Source organism: Callorhinus ursinus, unplaced genomic scaffold, assembly GCF_003265705.2.
Source record: "Callorhinus ursinus isolate GAN/ISIS: 27379988/994484 unplaced genomic scaffold, GSC_fseal_2.0 scaffold5, whole genome shotgun sequence".
NCBI lineage: Eukaryota > Metazoa > Chordata > Mammalia > Carnivora > Otariidae > Callorhinus > Callorhinus ursinus.
The window spans coordinates 40,099,331-40,112,253 of NW_027397067.1; the positions used below are offsets into that span (position 1 = coordinate 40,099,331).

Consider the following 12,923-nt stretch of genomic DNA (forward strand, 5'->3'; position numbering starts at 1 on the left):
TTAAGTAACTTCCCCAGGGGCACACAGCTAGTAAGTATTGGGGTTATAATTCAAACAAAGGCAATCTTCTCTCAGGGTCTCTCTCTTTAAACAGTATGCTGTTCTGCCTCTTAGTCAAAGAGACTATACCATTTATACCCTTTTTCTTCTCAAATAGTATATATTCAGGACCAGACTGTATGTAGTATTTAAAATTAGTCGACTAACTTTACCTTTTTTATTTAGGTTTGAAATTTCACATGAAATTTTTTTTAGTACAATTGCCATACAGTGTTACATTAGTTTCAGGTGTACAACATAGTAATTCAACAAGTTTATACATTATGCCATGCTCACCACAAGTGTTAGTTACCATCTGTTATACAACACTGTTACAATACCAATGACTTCATTCCCTATGCTGTACCTTTTATTCCCATGATTTACTCATTCCATAACTGGAAACTTTGTCTTTTAAGAGACCAGCACATAATAGAGATTTGATGCTTTAAAGAAATAGAAAAGGAAATTTCCTGTTGTGTTTGTTACTAATAGTATGTTACCAAAAAAAAAGACACTCTCCTCTTATCTAGAATAATTTTGTTATGGACTAAATGTTTGTGTGCCCCTCAAATTCACATGTTGAAATCCTAACCCTCAATGTAATGGAATTAGGAGGTGGGGCTTTGGGAAGTGACTGGGCCATGAAAATGGAGCCCTCATGAATGGGATTCATGCTCTTATAAAAGAGTATGTTTATCTCGCCTGCCATGTGAGGACCCAAGAAGACAATTGTCTATAAACCAGGAAGTGAGTTCTCCCCAGACACTGAATCTGCAGGCACAAATGATTTTAGACTTCCTAGCCTTCAGAACTGTGAGAAATAAATGCTTAAGTCACACAGTCTATGGTATTTTTGTTATAGCAGCCTGACAGACTAAGACAAACTTACTTGTAGATTTTTCCAAACTTTGTTCCAAACTTTTTCCTCATCTTCCTGGCAAATTGGTCATGGTTTCTAAGCACCTTGCTCCTACTGCTAATATGGCACTGATCATGTTAGGTGGCAGTAACTTGCTTTTATATTTGTCTTTTTCTCTGGATGTGGACTCCTCAGGGACAGAAAGTATGTCACACTTCTCTTCGTGTCTCCAGAATCTTCACAGGGTCTACTATGGAAGGCACTCAAATGTTTGATGAATGGTTGAATGAACACATGAATCAACGCATCCCAAGCGATGGTTCCATGATTATAACTCCCCAAAAGAAGAGATAGGCCAATATCCAGCAATTCTAAAAACAAAACAAAATCTCCTGAAAAGATTCTTTCTTAATTGAACACATCTGTTTCACTTATTGCAGGAGTGTCCACATAAGCACGGTTGGGGAAGGTTGCTGTCCAATAAAGATCAGGCTCTGCAACTTAGAAGAAGTCATGTTGATAAATGCTAGCTGTCCCTGAGCGGCATACACTATTGCTTTGTCTTTTCAGAGACTCTTCCACAGGGACACAGCTATAGTCCATTTACCCCCTCTCAAGTTTTAGTAATATTGTTAAAGAATCTGTTATAAGAAATTGCTGAGAACACTTAGGGGAATTGCCAAATAATTCCTCAGTAGTTCTGCTTAAACATCTTAAGTGCTAGGCTACAGAGGATAACTGCTTTTTCATTTGTTTTGGGTTTTTTTTTTTATTGTTGTTGTGCATGAAACAATGTGAATATCACCACTGTTGTTCTTCCAAATACAGTGTCAAAAGAAATTGGATTTTCAGAGCTTTCATGGTGCTGGATTAAATTATAATAAGTTTAAAATTTAAAAAGTGGTGTTTCAACTTAACATGGCATAGGCTTTTTAAAACACTAAGTAGAGGGGAAATTTGCAAAGTATTTATTCTTTTGCTTTGTCTTTCATGACATGAAATCCTTTGCTGAATTATTCTACTTAGAAGGTTCAGGGTTGCTTTATTGTGATGGCATGTATATTTTTTTGTTTGTTTTTGTTACAATGCAGGATTATTGCTTTTCAAAGGGTGGTGTCACAAGAGGATGCTGTAAAAATCCAGCGATGCTGCCAGTAATTAGGCAGCTGGGTGGCCTAGAAATCCTCTCCATTACACTGTTGTTTCTCTGCCAGTTCTCCCTGTGCTCTCCTCTGGAGAAAAGAGAGAAAAACCAACAAAACAAAACAAAAAACAACTTTGTTTTTCTTTACATAGTTCTTATAGGTAGGATGAATCAACCTTTTCTTCACTTGCCAGTCTTCTACACAACACCAACTTCCATATTTATGATTCATGATCCTTGCTTTGATTTACAATCAGTTGTCAAAAACATGTTTAATGAATGATCTGGGCTCTAATATTTAATGTGTTAAGGGAGTTATCACAAATCCATGGACTTCCCACCTGTACATATGCTGTCCACATGGATTAATACTGTGTCCATTTTTTAAACCAAAACAGTTCTCAAGTATGTATCACTGATAACCAAGATAATACATACCCAGCGCTTGTAATAGATGAGTGTCAGTCCAAGGGACACAGAACAGATTTTGCTCTTCTCCCTCTGTCTCTCTCTCTGTCTTTCTTAATCTCTGAGGTCTCTGTCTATCTCAATCTCTAATGTCTCTCCTTTCATTCCAACTTGTGGTTTTAAGAAATGAACATAAATGTGTGTGTGTGTGTGTGTGTGTGTGTGTGTGTGTGTATGTTTTGAATTGTTTTATTAGGGTCTATGAGGGAATTTGTATGCTATGTGTGTTGGTGCTTAGTAGGCTATCCATAATTGTTTATTGAGCTGAATTACGAGTATTTGGATTTCTTTTTCAAATCCTTTTGAGGCTGCCTACAGTGGGCTGAACAGTGGCCCTCAGAAAGCTATATGAAGGCAGAACAAGATGGCGGGGGAGTAGGAGACCTGGATTTCGTCTGGTCTCAGGAATTCAGCTGAATAGGGATCAAACCATTCTGAACACCTACGAACTCAACAGGAGATCGAAGAAAGGAATAGCAACAACTCTCTGAACAGAAAAGCGGCCACCTTCTGGAAGGTAGGACGTATGGAGAAGTTAATCCGAGGCGATATTTGGGAGGATAGACGGCGGGGGAGGGGGCCTCTGTCAGCCGCTTCTGGCAAGTGCTAGAGCCGCGGAGCACAAAATCGGAACTTTTAGAAGCCGGCTCCGCTGAGGGCCGTCGCTCCTGTGGCTAAGCGGGGGGTAGAACCCTCGTGGGACAGTGTGGTCTCAGGACCCTCGGGGTCACAGAAAGACCGGGGGTGCCTGTGTGCAGCAGAGCTCCCAGGTATCGGAGCGGGGAAGCCGGCTGCAGAGACGGAGCCGAGGTGCGGGCTCTCAGCTCGGGGTTGCCATAAACCGTGATCCGCGGCACAGTCGGGCCACTGCTCCTCCAGCAGGGACCCAACAAGCGGCAGAGCTGGGGAGACTCCCCTTCCTCCCCAGGGAGGAGCGGCGCGGAAGCGCACCGCAGGGATCTGCTGGGTTTGGAGACTCCACACGGGGTCAGGTGCCGGAGATAGAAACGCTCGGTCACAGGCCAGGTGAGCACAGAGTGTGGCCGGAGACCGGGGACACGGGAGTGACTGACTGCTTTTCTCTGGGGGCACACTGAGGAATGAGGCCCCAAGTTCTCAGCTCCTCCGGGCGGAGATTGGGAGGCCACCATTTTCATTCTCGTCCTCCAAAGCTGTACGGAGAGCTTGCAGGGAACAAAAGATCCTGAGAGCAAACCCGAGCAGATTGCTTAGCCCGAACCGACAAGGGCGGGGCAATTCCGCCTCCGGCAAAGACATTTGGGAACCATGGCAACAGGCCCCTCCCCCAGAAGATCAGCATGAACAACCAGCCAAGACCAAGTTTATGGGAGGGGAATGCACTAGGGGAATACTGCACATAGAATTCATGGCTTTTTTACCATGATTCATTAGTTTTTCAAAGTTAATTTTTTTAACTGTTTTTTTTTAATTTTTCTTTTTCCCTTTTTCAAACAACATCTTATCAATCCCTTTTTGAAAAAAAAATTTATTTTTCATTTTTAGAGTCATATTCTATCCCTTCACAGTAGATACCCTTATTTTTGGCATATGTATACGTTGTTCTCTCTTTAAAATTTTGAGATAGAGTTTCTTCTAACAGATCAAAATATACCCTAAATCACTAGTGTATGGTTTTGTTCTAGTCTCCTGCCTGATCACATTCTCTCCCTTTTCTTTTCTTTTTTTTAATCTTCTTTCTTTTTTCAAACAACTTCTTATCTTACCAATTCCTTTTATAAAATCTTTTAAAATTTTCATCTTTACACTCATTTTCCATCCCTTCATTGTATCAACCCTTATTTTGTACATATATAAGACTTTCTTTAAAACTTTACGAGGCACTTTCTTCTAACAGACCAAAGTGTACCCAAAATCTAGTGTGTGGCACTGATCTATGCACTAGCCTGATCATATTTGATCATATTCTGTTTTTTTTGTTTTGTTCTGTTTTTCCTTCTTTTTATCTTTTTCTTTTTCTTTTTCTTTTTTTCTCTTTCTTTTTTCTTTCTTTCCCTTTCTTTTCCCCTGGTTTCAGGTCTTTTCTGATTTGTTTAGAGTATATTAGCTGGGGACATTGTTAACCTGTAAGCATTTTGTTCTCTCATTCATCTATTCTCCTCTGGACAAAATGACAAGATGAAAAAAATCACCTCAGCAAAAAGAACAAGAGGTAGTACCGTCTGCCAGGGACCTACTCAATACGGACATTAGTACGATGTCAGACCTAGAGTTCAGAATCATGATTTTAAGATACAAGCTGGGCTTGAAAAAAGCGTGGAAGTTATTAGAGAAACACTTCCTGGAGAAATAAAAGAACTAAAATCTAACCAAATCGAAATCAAAAAGGCTATAAATGAAGTGCAATAAAAAATGGGGGCACTAACTGCTAGGATAAATGAGGCAGAAGAGAGAATCAGCAATATAGAAGACCAAATGATGGAAAATAAGAAGCTGAGAAAAAGAGAGATAAACAACTATTAGATCACGAGGGCAGAATTTGAGAGATAAGCTATACGATAAGATGAAACAACATTAGAATAATTGGGATCCCAGAAGAAGAAGAAAGAGAGAGAGGGGCAGAAGGTATATGGAGCAAATTATAGCAGAGAACTTCCTTAATGTGGGGAAGGAAACAGGCATCAAAATCCAGGAGGCACAGAGAACCCCTCTCAAAATCAATAAAAATAGGTCAACACCCCAACATCTAACAGTTAAACTTACAAGTCTCAGAGACAAAGAGAAAATCCTGAAAGCAGCTCGGGAGAAGAGATATGTAACCTACAATGGTAGAAACATTAGAATGGCAACAGACCTATCCACAGAGACCTGGCAGGCCAGAAAGGACTGGCATGATATCTTTAGAGCACTAAACGAGAAAAATCTGCAGCCAAGAATACTATACCCAGCTAGGCTGTCATTGAAAATTGAAGGAGAGATAAAAAGCTTCCAGGACAAACAAAAACTAAAGGAATTTGCAAACACAAAACCAGCCCTCCAAGAAATATTGAAAGGGGTCCTTAAGCAAAGAGAGAGCCTAAAAGCAGCATAGACCAGAAAGGAATACAGACAATATACAGTAACAGTCACCTTACAGGCAATACAATGGCACTAAATTCATATCTTTCAATAGTTACCCTGCATGTAAATGGGCTCAATGCCCCAATCAAAAGACACAGGCTATCAGATTGGATTAAAAAACAAGACCCATCGATATGCTGTCTGCAAGAGACTCATTTTAGACCCAAAGACACCCCCACATTGAAAGTGAGGGGGTGGAAAACCATTTACCTGCTAACGGACACCAAAAGAAAGCTGGGGTGGCAAGCCTTATATCAGACAAAATAGATTTTAAACCAAAGACTGTAATAAGAGATGAGGAAGGACACTATATCCTACTTAAAGGGTCTATCCAACAAGAAGATCTAACAATTGTAAATATCTATGCCCCTAACATGGGGGCAGCCAAATATATAAGGCAATGAATAACAAAAGCAAAGAAACACATTGACAACAATACAATAATCATGGGGGACTTTAGCACCCCACTGACTGAAATGGACAGATCATCTAAGCAAAAGATCAACAAGGAAATAAAGACTTTAAATGACACACTGGACCAAATGGACTTCACAGACATATTCAGAACATTCCATCCCAAAGCAACAGAATACACATTCTTCTCTAGTGCCCATGGAACAGTCTCCAGAATAGATCACATCCTAGGTCACAAATCAGGTCTCAACTGGTACCAAAAGATTGGGATTATTCCCTGCATATTTTCAGACCACAGTGCTTTGAAGCTAGAATTCAACCACAAGAGGAAAGTCAGAAAACTCAAATACATGGAGGCTAAAGAGCATCCTACTAAAGAATGAATGGGTCAACCAGGAAATTAAAGAAGAATTAAAAAAATTCATGGAAACCAGTGAAAATGAAAACACAACTGTTCAAAATCTTTGGGATGCAGCAAAGGCAGTCCTGAGAGGAACGTATATAGCAATACAAGCCTTTTCAAGAAACAAGAAAGGTCTCAAATACACAACCTAACCCTACACCTAAAGGAGCTAGAGAAAGAACAGCAAATAAAGCCTAAACCCAGCAGGAGAAGAGAAATAATAAAGATCAGAGCAGAAATCAATGTAATAGAAACCAAAAGAACAGTAGAACAGATCAACGAAACTAGGAGGTGGTTCTTTGAAAGGATTAACAAGATTGATAAACCCCTGGCCAGACTTTTCAAAAAGAAAACAGAAATGACCCAAATCAACAAAATCATGAATGAAAGAGGAGAGATCACAACCAACACCAAAGACATACAAACAATTATAAGAACATATTATGAACAACTCTATGCCAGCAAATTAGATAACCTGGAAGAAATGGATGCATTCCTAGAGATGTATCAACAACCAAAATTGAACCAGGAAGAAATAGAAAACCTGAACAGACCTATAACCACTAAGGAAATGGAAGCAGTCATCAAAAATCTCCCAACAAACAAAAGCCCAGGGCCAGATGGCTTCCCAGGGGAATTCTACCAAACATTTAAAGAAGAATTAATACCTATTCTCCTGAAACTGTTCCAAAAAAGAGAAATGGAAGGAAAACTTCCAAATTCATTTGATGAGGCCACCATTACCTTGATCCCAAAACCAGACAAAGACCCCATCAAAAAGGAGAATTACAGACCAATATCCTTGATGAACATGGATGCAAAAATTCTCACCAAAATACTAGCCAATAGGATCCAACAGCACATTAAAAAGATTATTCACCATGACCAAGTGGGATTTATCCCTGGGCTGCAAGGTTGGTTCAACATCCACAAATCAATCAATGTGATACAATACATTAACAAAGGAAAGAACAAGAATCATATGATCTTCTTAATAGGTGCAGAAAAAGCATTTGACAAAGTACAGCATCCTTTCTTGATCAAAACTCTTCAGAGTATAGAGATAGAGGGTACCTACCTCAATATCATAAAACCCATCTATGAAAAACCTAAGGCGAATATCATTTTCCATGGGGAAAAGCTGAGAGCCTTCCCCCTAAGGTCAGGAACACAGCAGGGATGTCCACTATCACCACTGCTTTTCAACATAGTATTAGAAGTCCTAGCCACAGCAATCAGACAACAAAAAGAAATCAAAGGCATCCAAATTGGCAAAGAGGAAGTCAAACTCTCACTCTTTGCAGATGATATGATACTCTATGTGGAAAACCCAAAAGACTCCACCCCAAAACTGCTAGAACTCATACAGGAATTCAGTAAGGTGGCAGAATATAAAATCAATGCACAGAAATCAGTGGCATTCCTATACACCAACAATAAGACAGAAGAGAGACAAATTAAGGAGTCGATCCCATTTACAATTGCACCCAAAACCATAAGATACCTAGGAATAAATCTAACCAAAGAGGCAAAGGATCTGTACTCAGAAAACCATAAAACTCATGAAAGAAATTGAGGAAGACACAAAGAAATGGAAAAACATTCCATGCTCATGAATTGGAAGAATGAACATTTTGAAGATGTCAATGCTACCTAGAGCAATCTACACATTCAATGCAATCCCCATCAAAATACCATCCTCTTTTTTCAAAGAAATGGAACAAATAATCCTAAAATTCGTATGGAACCAGAAGAGACCCCGAATAGCCAGAGGAATGTTGAAAAAGAAAAGGAAAGCTGGCGGCATCACAATTCCGGACTTCCAGGTCTATTACAAAGCTGTCATCATCAAGACAGTATGGTCCTGGCACAAAAACAGACACATAGATCAATGGAACAGAATAGAGAGCCCAGAAATGGACCCTCAACTCTATGGTCAACTAATCTTCGACAAAGCAGGAAAGAATGTCCAATGGCAAGAAGACAGTCTCTTCAACAAATGGTGTTGGGAAAATTGGACAGCCACATGCAGAAGAATGAACCTGGACCATTTCCTTACACCACACACAAAAATAGACTCCAAATGTTTGAAAGACCAAAACGTGAGACAGGAGTTCATCAAAATCCTGAAGGAGAACACAGGCAGCAACCTCTTCGATTTCAGCCGCAGCAACTTCTTCCTAGAAACATCGCCAAAGGCAAGGGAAGCAAGGGCAAAAATGATCTATTGGGACTTCATCAAGATAAAAAGCTTTTGCACAGCAAAAGAAACAGTCCACAAAACCAAAAGACAACCGACAGAATGGGAGAAAATATTCGCAAATGATATATCAGGTAAAGGGCTAGTATCCAAAATCTATGAAGAACTTATCAAACTCAACATCCAAAGAACAAATAATCCAATCAAGAAATGGGCAGAAGACATGAACAGACATTTTTCCAAAGATGACATCCAAATGGCCAACAGACACATGAAAAAGTGCTCAACATCACTCGGCATAGGGGAATCCAAATCAAAACCTCAATGAGATACCACCTCACATCAGTCAGAATGGCTAAAATTAACAAGTCAGGAAACGACAGATGTTGGCGGGGATGCGGAGAAAGGGGAACCCTCCTACACTGTTGGTGGGAATGCAAGCTGGTGCAACCACTCTGGAAAACAGTATGGACGTTTCTCAAACAGTTGAAAATAGAGCTACCATATGATCCAGCAATTGCACTACTGGGTATTTACCATAAAGATACAAATGTAGGGATCCGAAGGGGTACGTGCACCCCAATGTTTATAGCAGCAATGTCCACAATAGTCAAACTGTGGAAAGAGCCAAGATGTCCGTTGACAGATGAATGGATAAAGAAGAGGTGATATATATATACACAATGGAATATTATGCAGCCATAAAAAGGAATGAGATCTTGCCATTTGCAATGATGTGGATGGAACTGGAGGGTGTTATGCTGAGCAAAATAAGTCAATCAGAGAAAGACATGTATCATATGACCTCACTGATATGAGGAATTCTTAATCTCAGGAAACAAACGGAGTGTTGCTGGAGTGGTGGGGGGTGGGAGGGATGGGGTGGCTGGGTGATAGACATTGGGGAGGGTATGTGCTATATCAAGTGCTGTGAATTGTGCAAGACTGTTGAATCACAGATCTGCCTCTGAAACAAATAATGCAAAATATGTTAAGAAAAAAAAAGGAAGAACAAGATAGCAGGAGGGGAAGAATGAAGGGGGGGAAATCGGAGGGGGGAGACGAACCATGAGAGATGATGGACTCTGAAAAACAAACTGAGGGTTTTAGAAGGGAGGGGGGTGGGGGGATGGGTTAGCCTGGTGATGGGTATTAAGGAGGGCACGTTCTGCATGGAGCACTGGGTGTTAGGCACAAACAATGAATCACGGAACACTACATCCAAAACTAATGATGTAATGTATGGTGATTAACATAACAATAAAAAATTTTTTTTAAATGTAAAAAAAAAAAAGCTATATCAATGTCCTAATCCTTTGAACCTGTAAACATTACCCTGTATAGTAAGAGTGAATTTTACCTTATATGGTAAAAGATGTGATTGAGTTAAAGATCTTGGAGGAAGAGCTTATCTTGGATTATACCATAGACCCTAAATGCAATCATGCATATCCTTATAGAAGGGAGGCAGAGAGGGGCTTGAGGCATACGCACAAAGGAGAAAGGAGGCAAAGTGAACACAGAGGCAGAGTTTGGAGTGATGCATCCACAAACTAAGGAATGCCAAGGAATGCCTGGTAGCCCCCAGAAACTAAAAGAGGCAAAGAACCAATTCTCCCCCAGAGTCTCAGGGAGGGGGGAGTGCAACCCTGCTGACACCCTGAATTCAGACTCTGACCTCCAGAATTGTGAAAGAATACATTTCTGTTGTGTTCAACCGCCCAAATTGTGGTAATTTGTTCACAGAAGGACTAGGAAACTAATATACTAACTAGCCTTGGAACCAGGCAGGCAAGGGCCTGGGAATGCAGGGGAAAAAAAAAGCCCTGACCTGTGAGGAAGGCCAGGAAGGCTCCAAAAGTAAGGTAGAAACTACGGGAAAGCATCTTGATCCAGATGTTGCTCCATACATGGGAACACAGCAAACCAAGTGTAATCCAGGCAAGCACTGATATTTGAGGTGACCCAAAATAGTGCAGAAGGAACTGCAGCAGTAATGCAGATAGCAGGGGGGAAAAAAGGCAATGGTTATCAGTATGATCTGTGATTGATTACAACTATTAATAGGAGAAAACATTCATTGAGAACTCAGTTTCCCAGGTTTTGAACTACCACGCCCCTATCAGGTAAGTTTCATTTTCCCCGTTTTACACATGAGAAAAATAAAATTCAACAGAGATTAAATAAATTGTCCAAGATCACAGAGATAATAAGTGGCAAAAACAGGATTCAAACTCAAGTTTGTGTGACTCCTAGAAAAGGTTTTCCACTCCTGTGCTGTAAGCCCCCACCCTGCTTTACTACCCTAGTCAGGAGAGTTGTAACAGCAACAAGTTCCAGGCCCAGTGGGCAACATGTTGACAGGAACTGAACAGTGCCAAGGCCCATTCCGGACAAACCTCCAGACCAATGAAGGAGGGAGGGTAATGAAGCAGAAGAGAAATGAGTGTGCGGTTCAAGGTAGGTTACATTCAGGTTCAGGTTTGACCAGTGCTTGGCTGTCTGATCTCTATCCAGCTTCTTTATTTTTATAATGTAACAGTATCTATTCCGCAGAATCAATCCATGATGGAATATATGTAAATAAAGTGTTGAGTTCAATATCTATTGAGAAAAATGGCTTCCTTTTACATGACAAGGTTTGAAGGAAATTGAACAAAATAATGACAGGCATAGTTATTGGCAACTATAAATTATAACACAGTCCTATGCTTCATTTTTTGAAGTCAACATTGACTTAAATTAAAACTATAGAAAATGAGAGGTGGTTTGTATATTAGTCTACGTGGGCTGCTATAGTAAAACTACCATAACCTGCGTGGCTTATAAATAACAGAAATTTATTTCTCACAGTTCTGGAGACTGAGAAGTCCAAGATCATGGTGCTGGCTGATTCTGTGTCTGGTAAGAGCTTCCCTGTGTCCTCACATGGTAGATAGGGAAGGGAGGTTGCGTGGGTCCCTTGTATAAGGGTACTAATCCCATTCTTCTTCCTCATGACCTAATCACTCCCAAAGTTCCCACCTTCTAGTACCATGACCTCAGGGGTTAGGCTTCAACAGATGAACTTTGTGGGGACACAAACTTTCAAACCATAGCAGTTTGGTTTGATGAAATGGTTATGTGATTAGAAATCCAATTCCCTAAAATCCCTGGGTTTCCTGTCTACACAATTAACTAAATGGATTTGAGAAGGACTTGGGTTTCATACCAAAAAAAAAAAAAAAAAAAAAAAAGACATGTTATTTATTATAAATACTGAAGAAACTATAAAAAAGTGTTGACCTGTATTCTGACATTCAACATATATTGGGCTACATATGATATAATTCTGATTGGCCTTCCTCATCAAACTTCTGGGATGCAAATTTGGACTCATCCTCTCAGGGTGTATCAGTCTTCCAGGCAGAGCTTCTTACTCACAAGCACACAGTATTCACATTTCAAAGGAATTATTTAATAACTTTTTAAAAACATATTAAGTATAGGGGTGCCTAGGTGGCTCAGTTGGTTAAGTGTCTGCCTTCGGCTGAGGTCATGATCCCAGGGTCCGGGGATCGAGCCCCCGCGTCGGGCTCCCTGCTCAGCGGAGAGCCTGCTTCTCCCTCTCCCACTGCCTGCTGCTCTGCCTACGTGTGCTCTCTCTCTATCTCTCTGTCAAATAAATAAATAAAATTTAAAAAAAGAAAAGAAAAACATATTAAGTATAAAGCATTTTGTGTTTCTTGAATTTTTTTCAACTCAACATTGCAAACAGTTGACTTGAAATACAGGTTATTTGAGATGGAAGAAAGGATAATTATGTGGTCTTTTTCTTATTTTCTAAAATAAGAGTAAATGGAAGCAATAATGCAATGTATATATATGTGTGTATATATAGATATATACACATATATATATGCTACAGTAAAAATGAATAGATCCTTCAAATAGAATTTTTTGATGGATCACTCAAAAACTTAAACAAAAACTTTATAAAATCCTCCATGTGGCTTTAAATGGTCACTTAACTTGAAAAAAAAAAAGACACCCTGAAAGTTTATGAGCTGCTCATGCTTCAGAAGTAAAGATAATACCATCAACCCACCACCAGTAAGACATGTTCTTTGAGTGATTTTTGTTTTAATATTGACAACGTTTCTGATAAATGAGAATTTTCTCTCATGCTTCCTTTACAACCAGCAGCACACATTTACAAATGGCTGACTTTGGTTATCCAGGCCATCAGAAGCAGAGAGCTAGAACAAAGCATACTTGCACTCACTCATGTGAGATCAAATCAATGACCTTCACC

The 12,923-nt window shown here is 39.9% G+C and overlaps 1 protein-coding gene across 2 annotated transcripts in view; it reads right to left on the reverse strand.

Moving 5' to 3' along the window:
* Positions 1–221: 221 nt before the first annotated feature.
* The window catches only part of TRIQK (triple QxxK/R motif containing), a 167,564-nt gene continuing 154,862 nt past the window's right edge, over positions 222–12,923 (reverse strand). For both annotated transcript variants that reach the window (XM_073892955.1, XM_073892957.1), the window contains one exon: positions 222–1,272. In XM_073892955.1, coding sequence (XP_073749056.1) covers positions 1,034–1,272 — 239 coding nt within the window. In that variant the 3' untranslated portion in view covers positions 222–1,033. The remainder of the gene's footprint in view (positions 1,273–12,923) is intronic.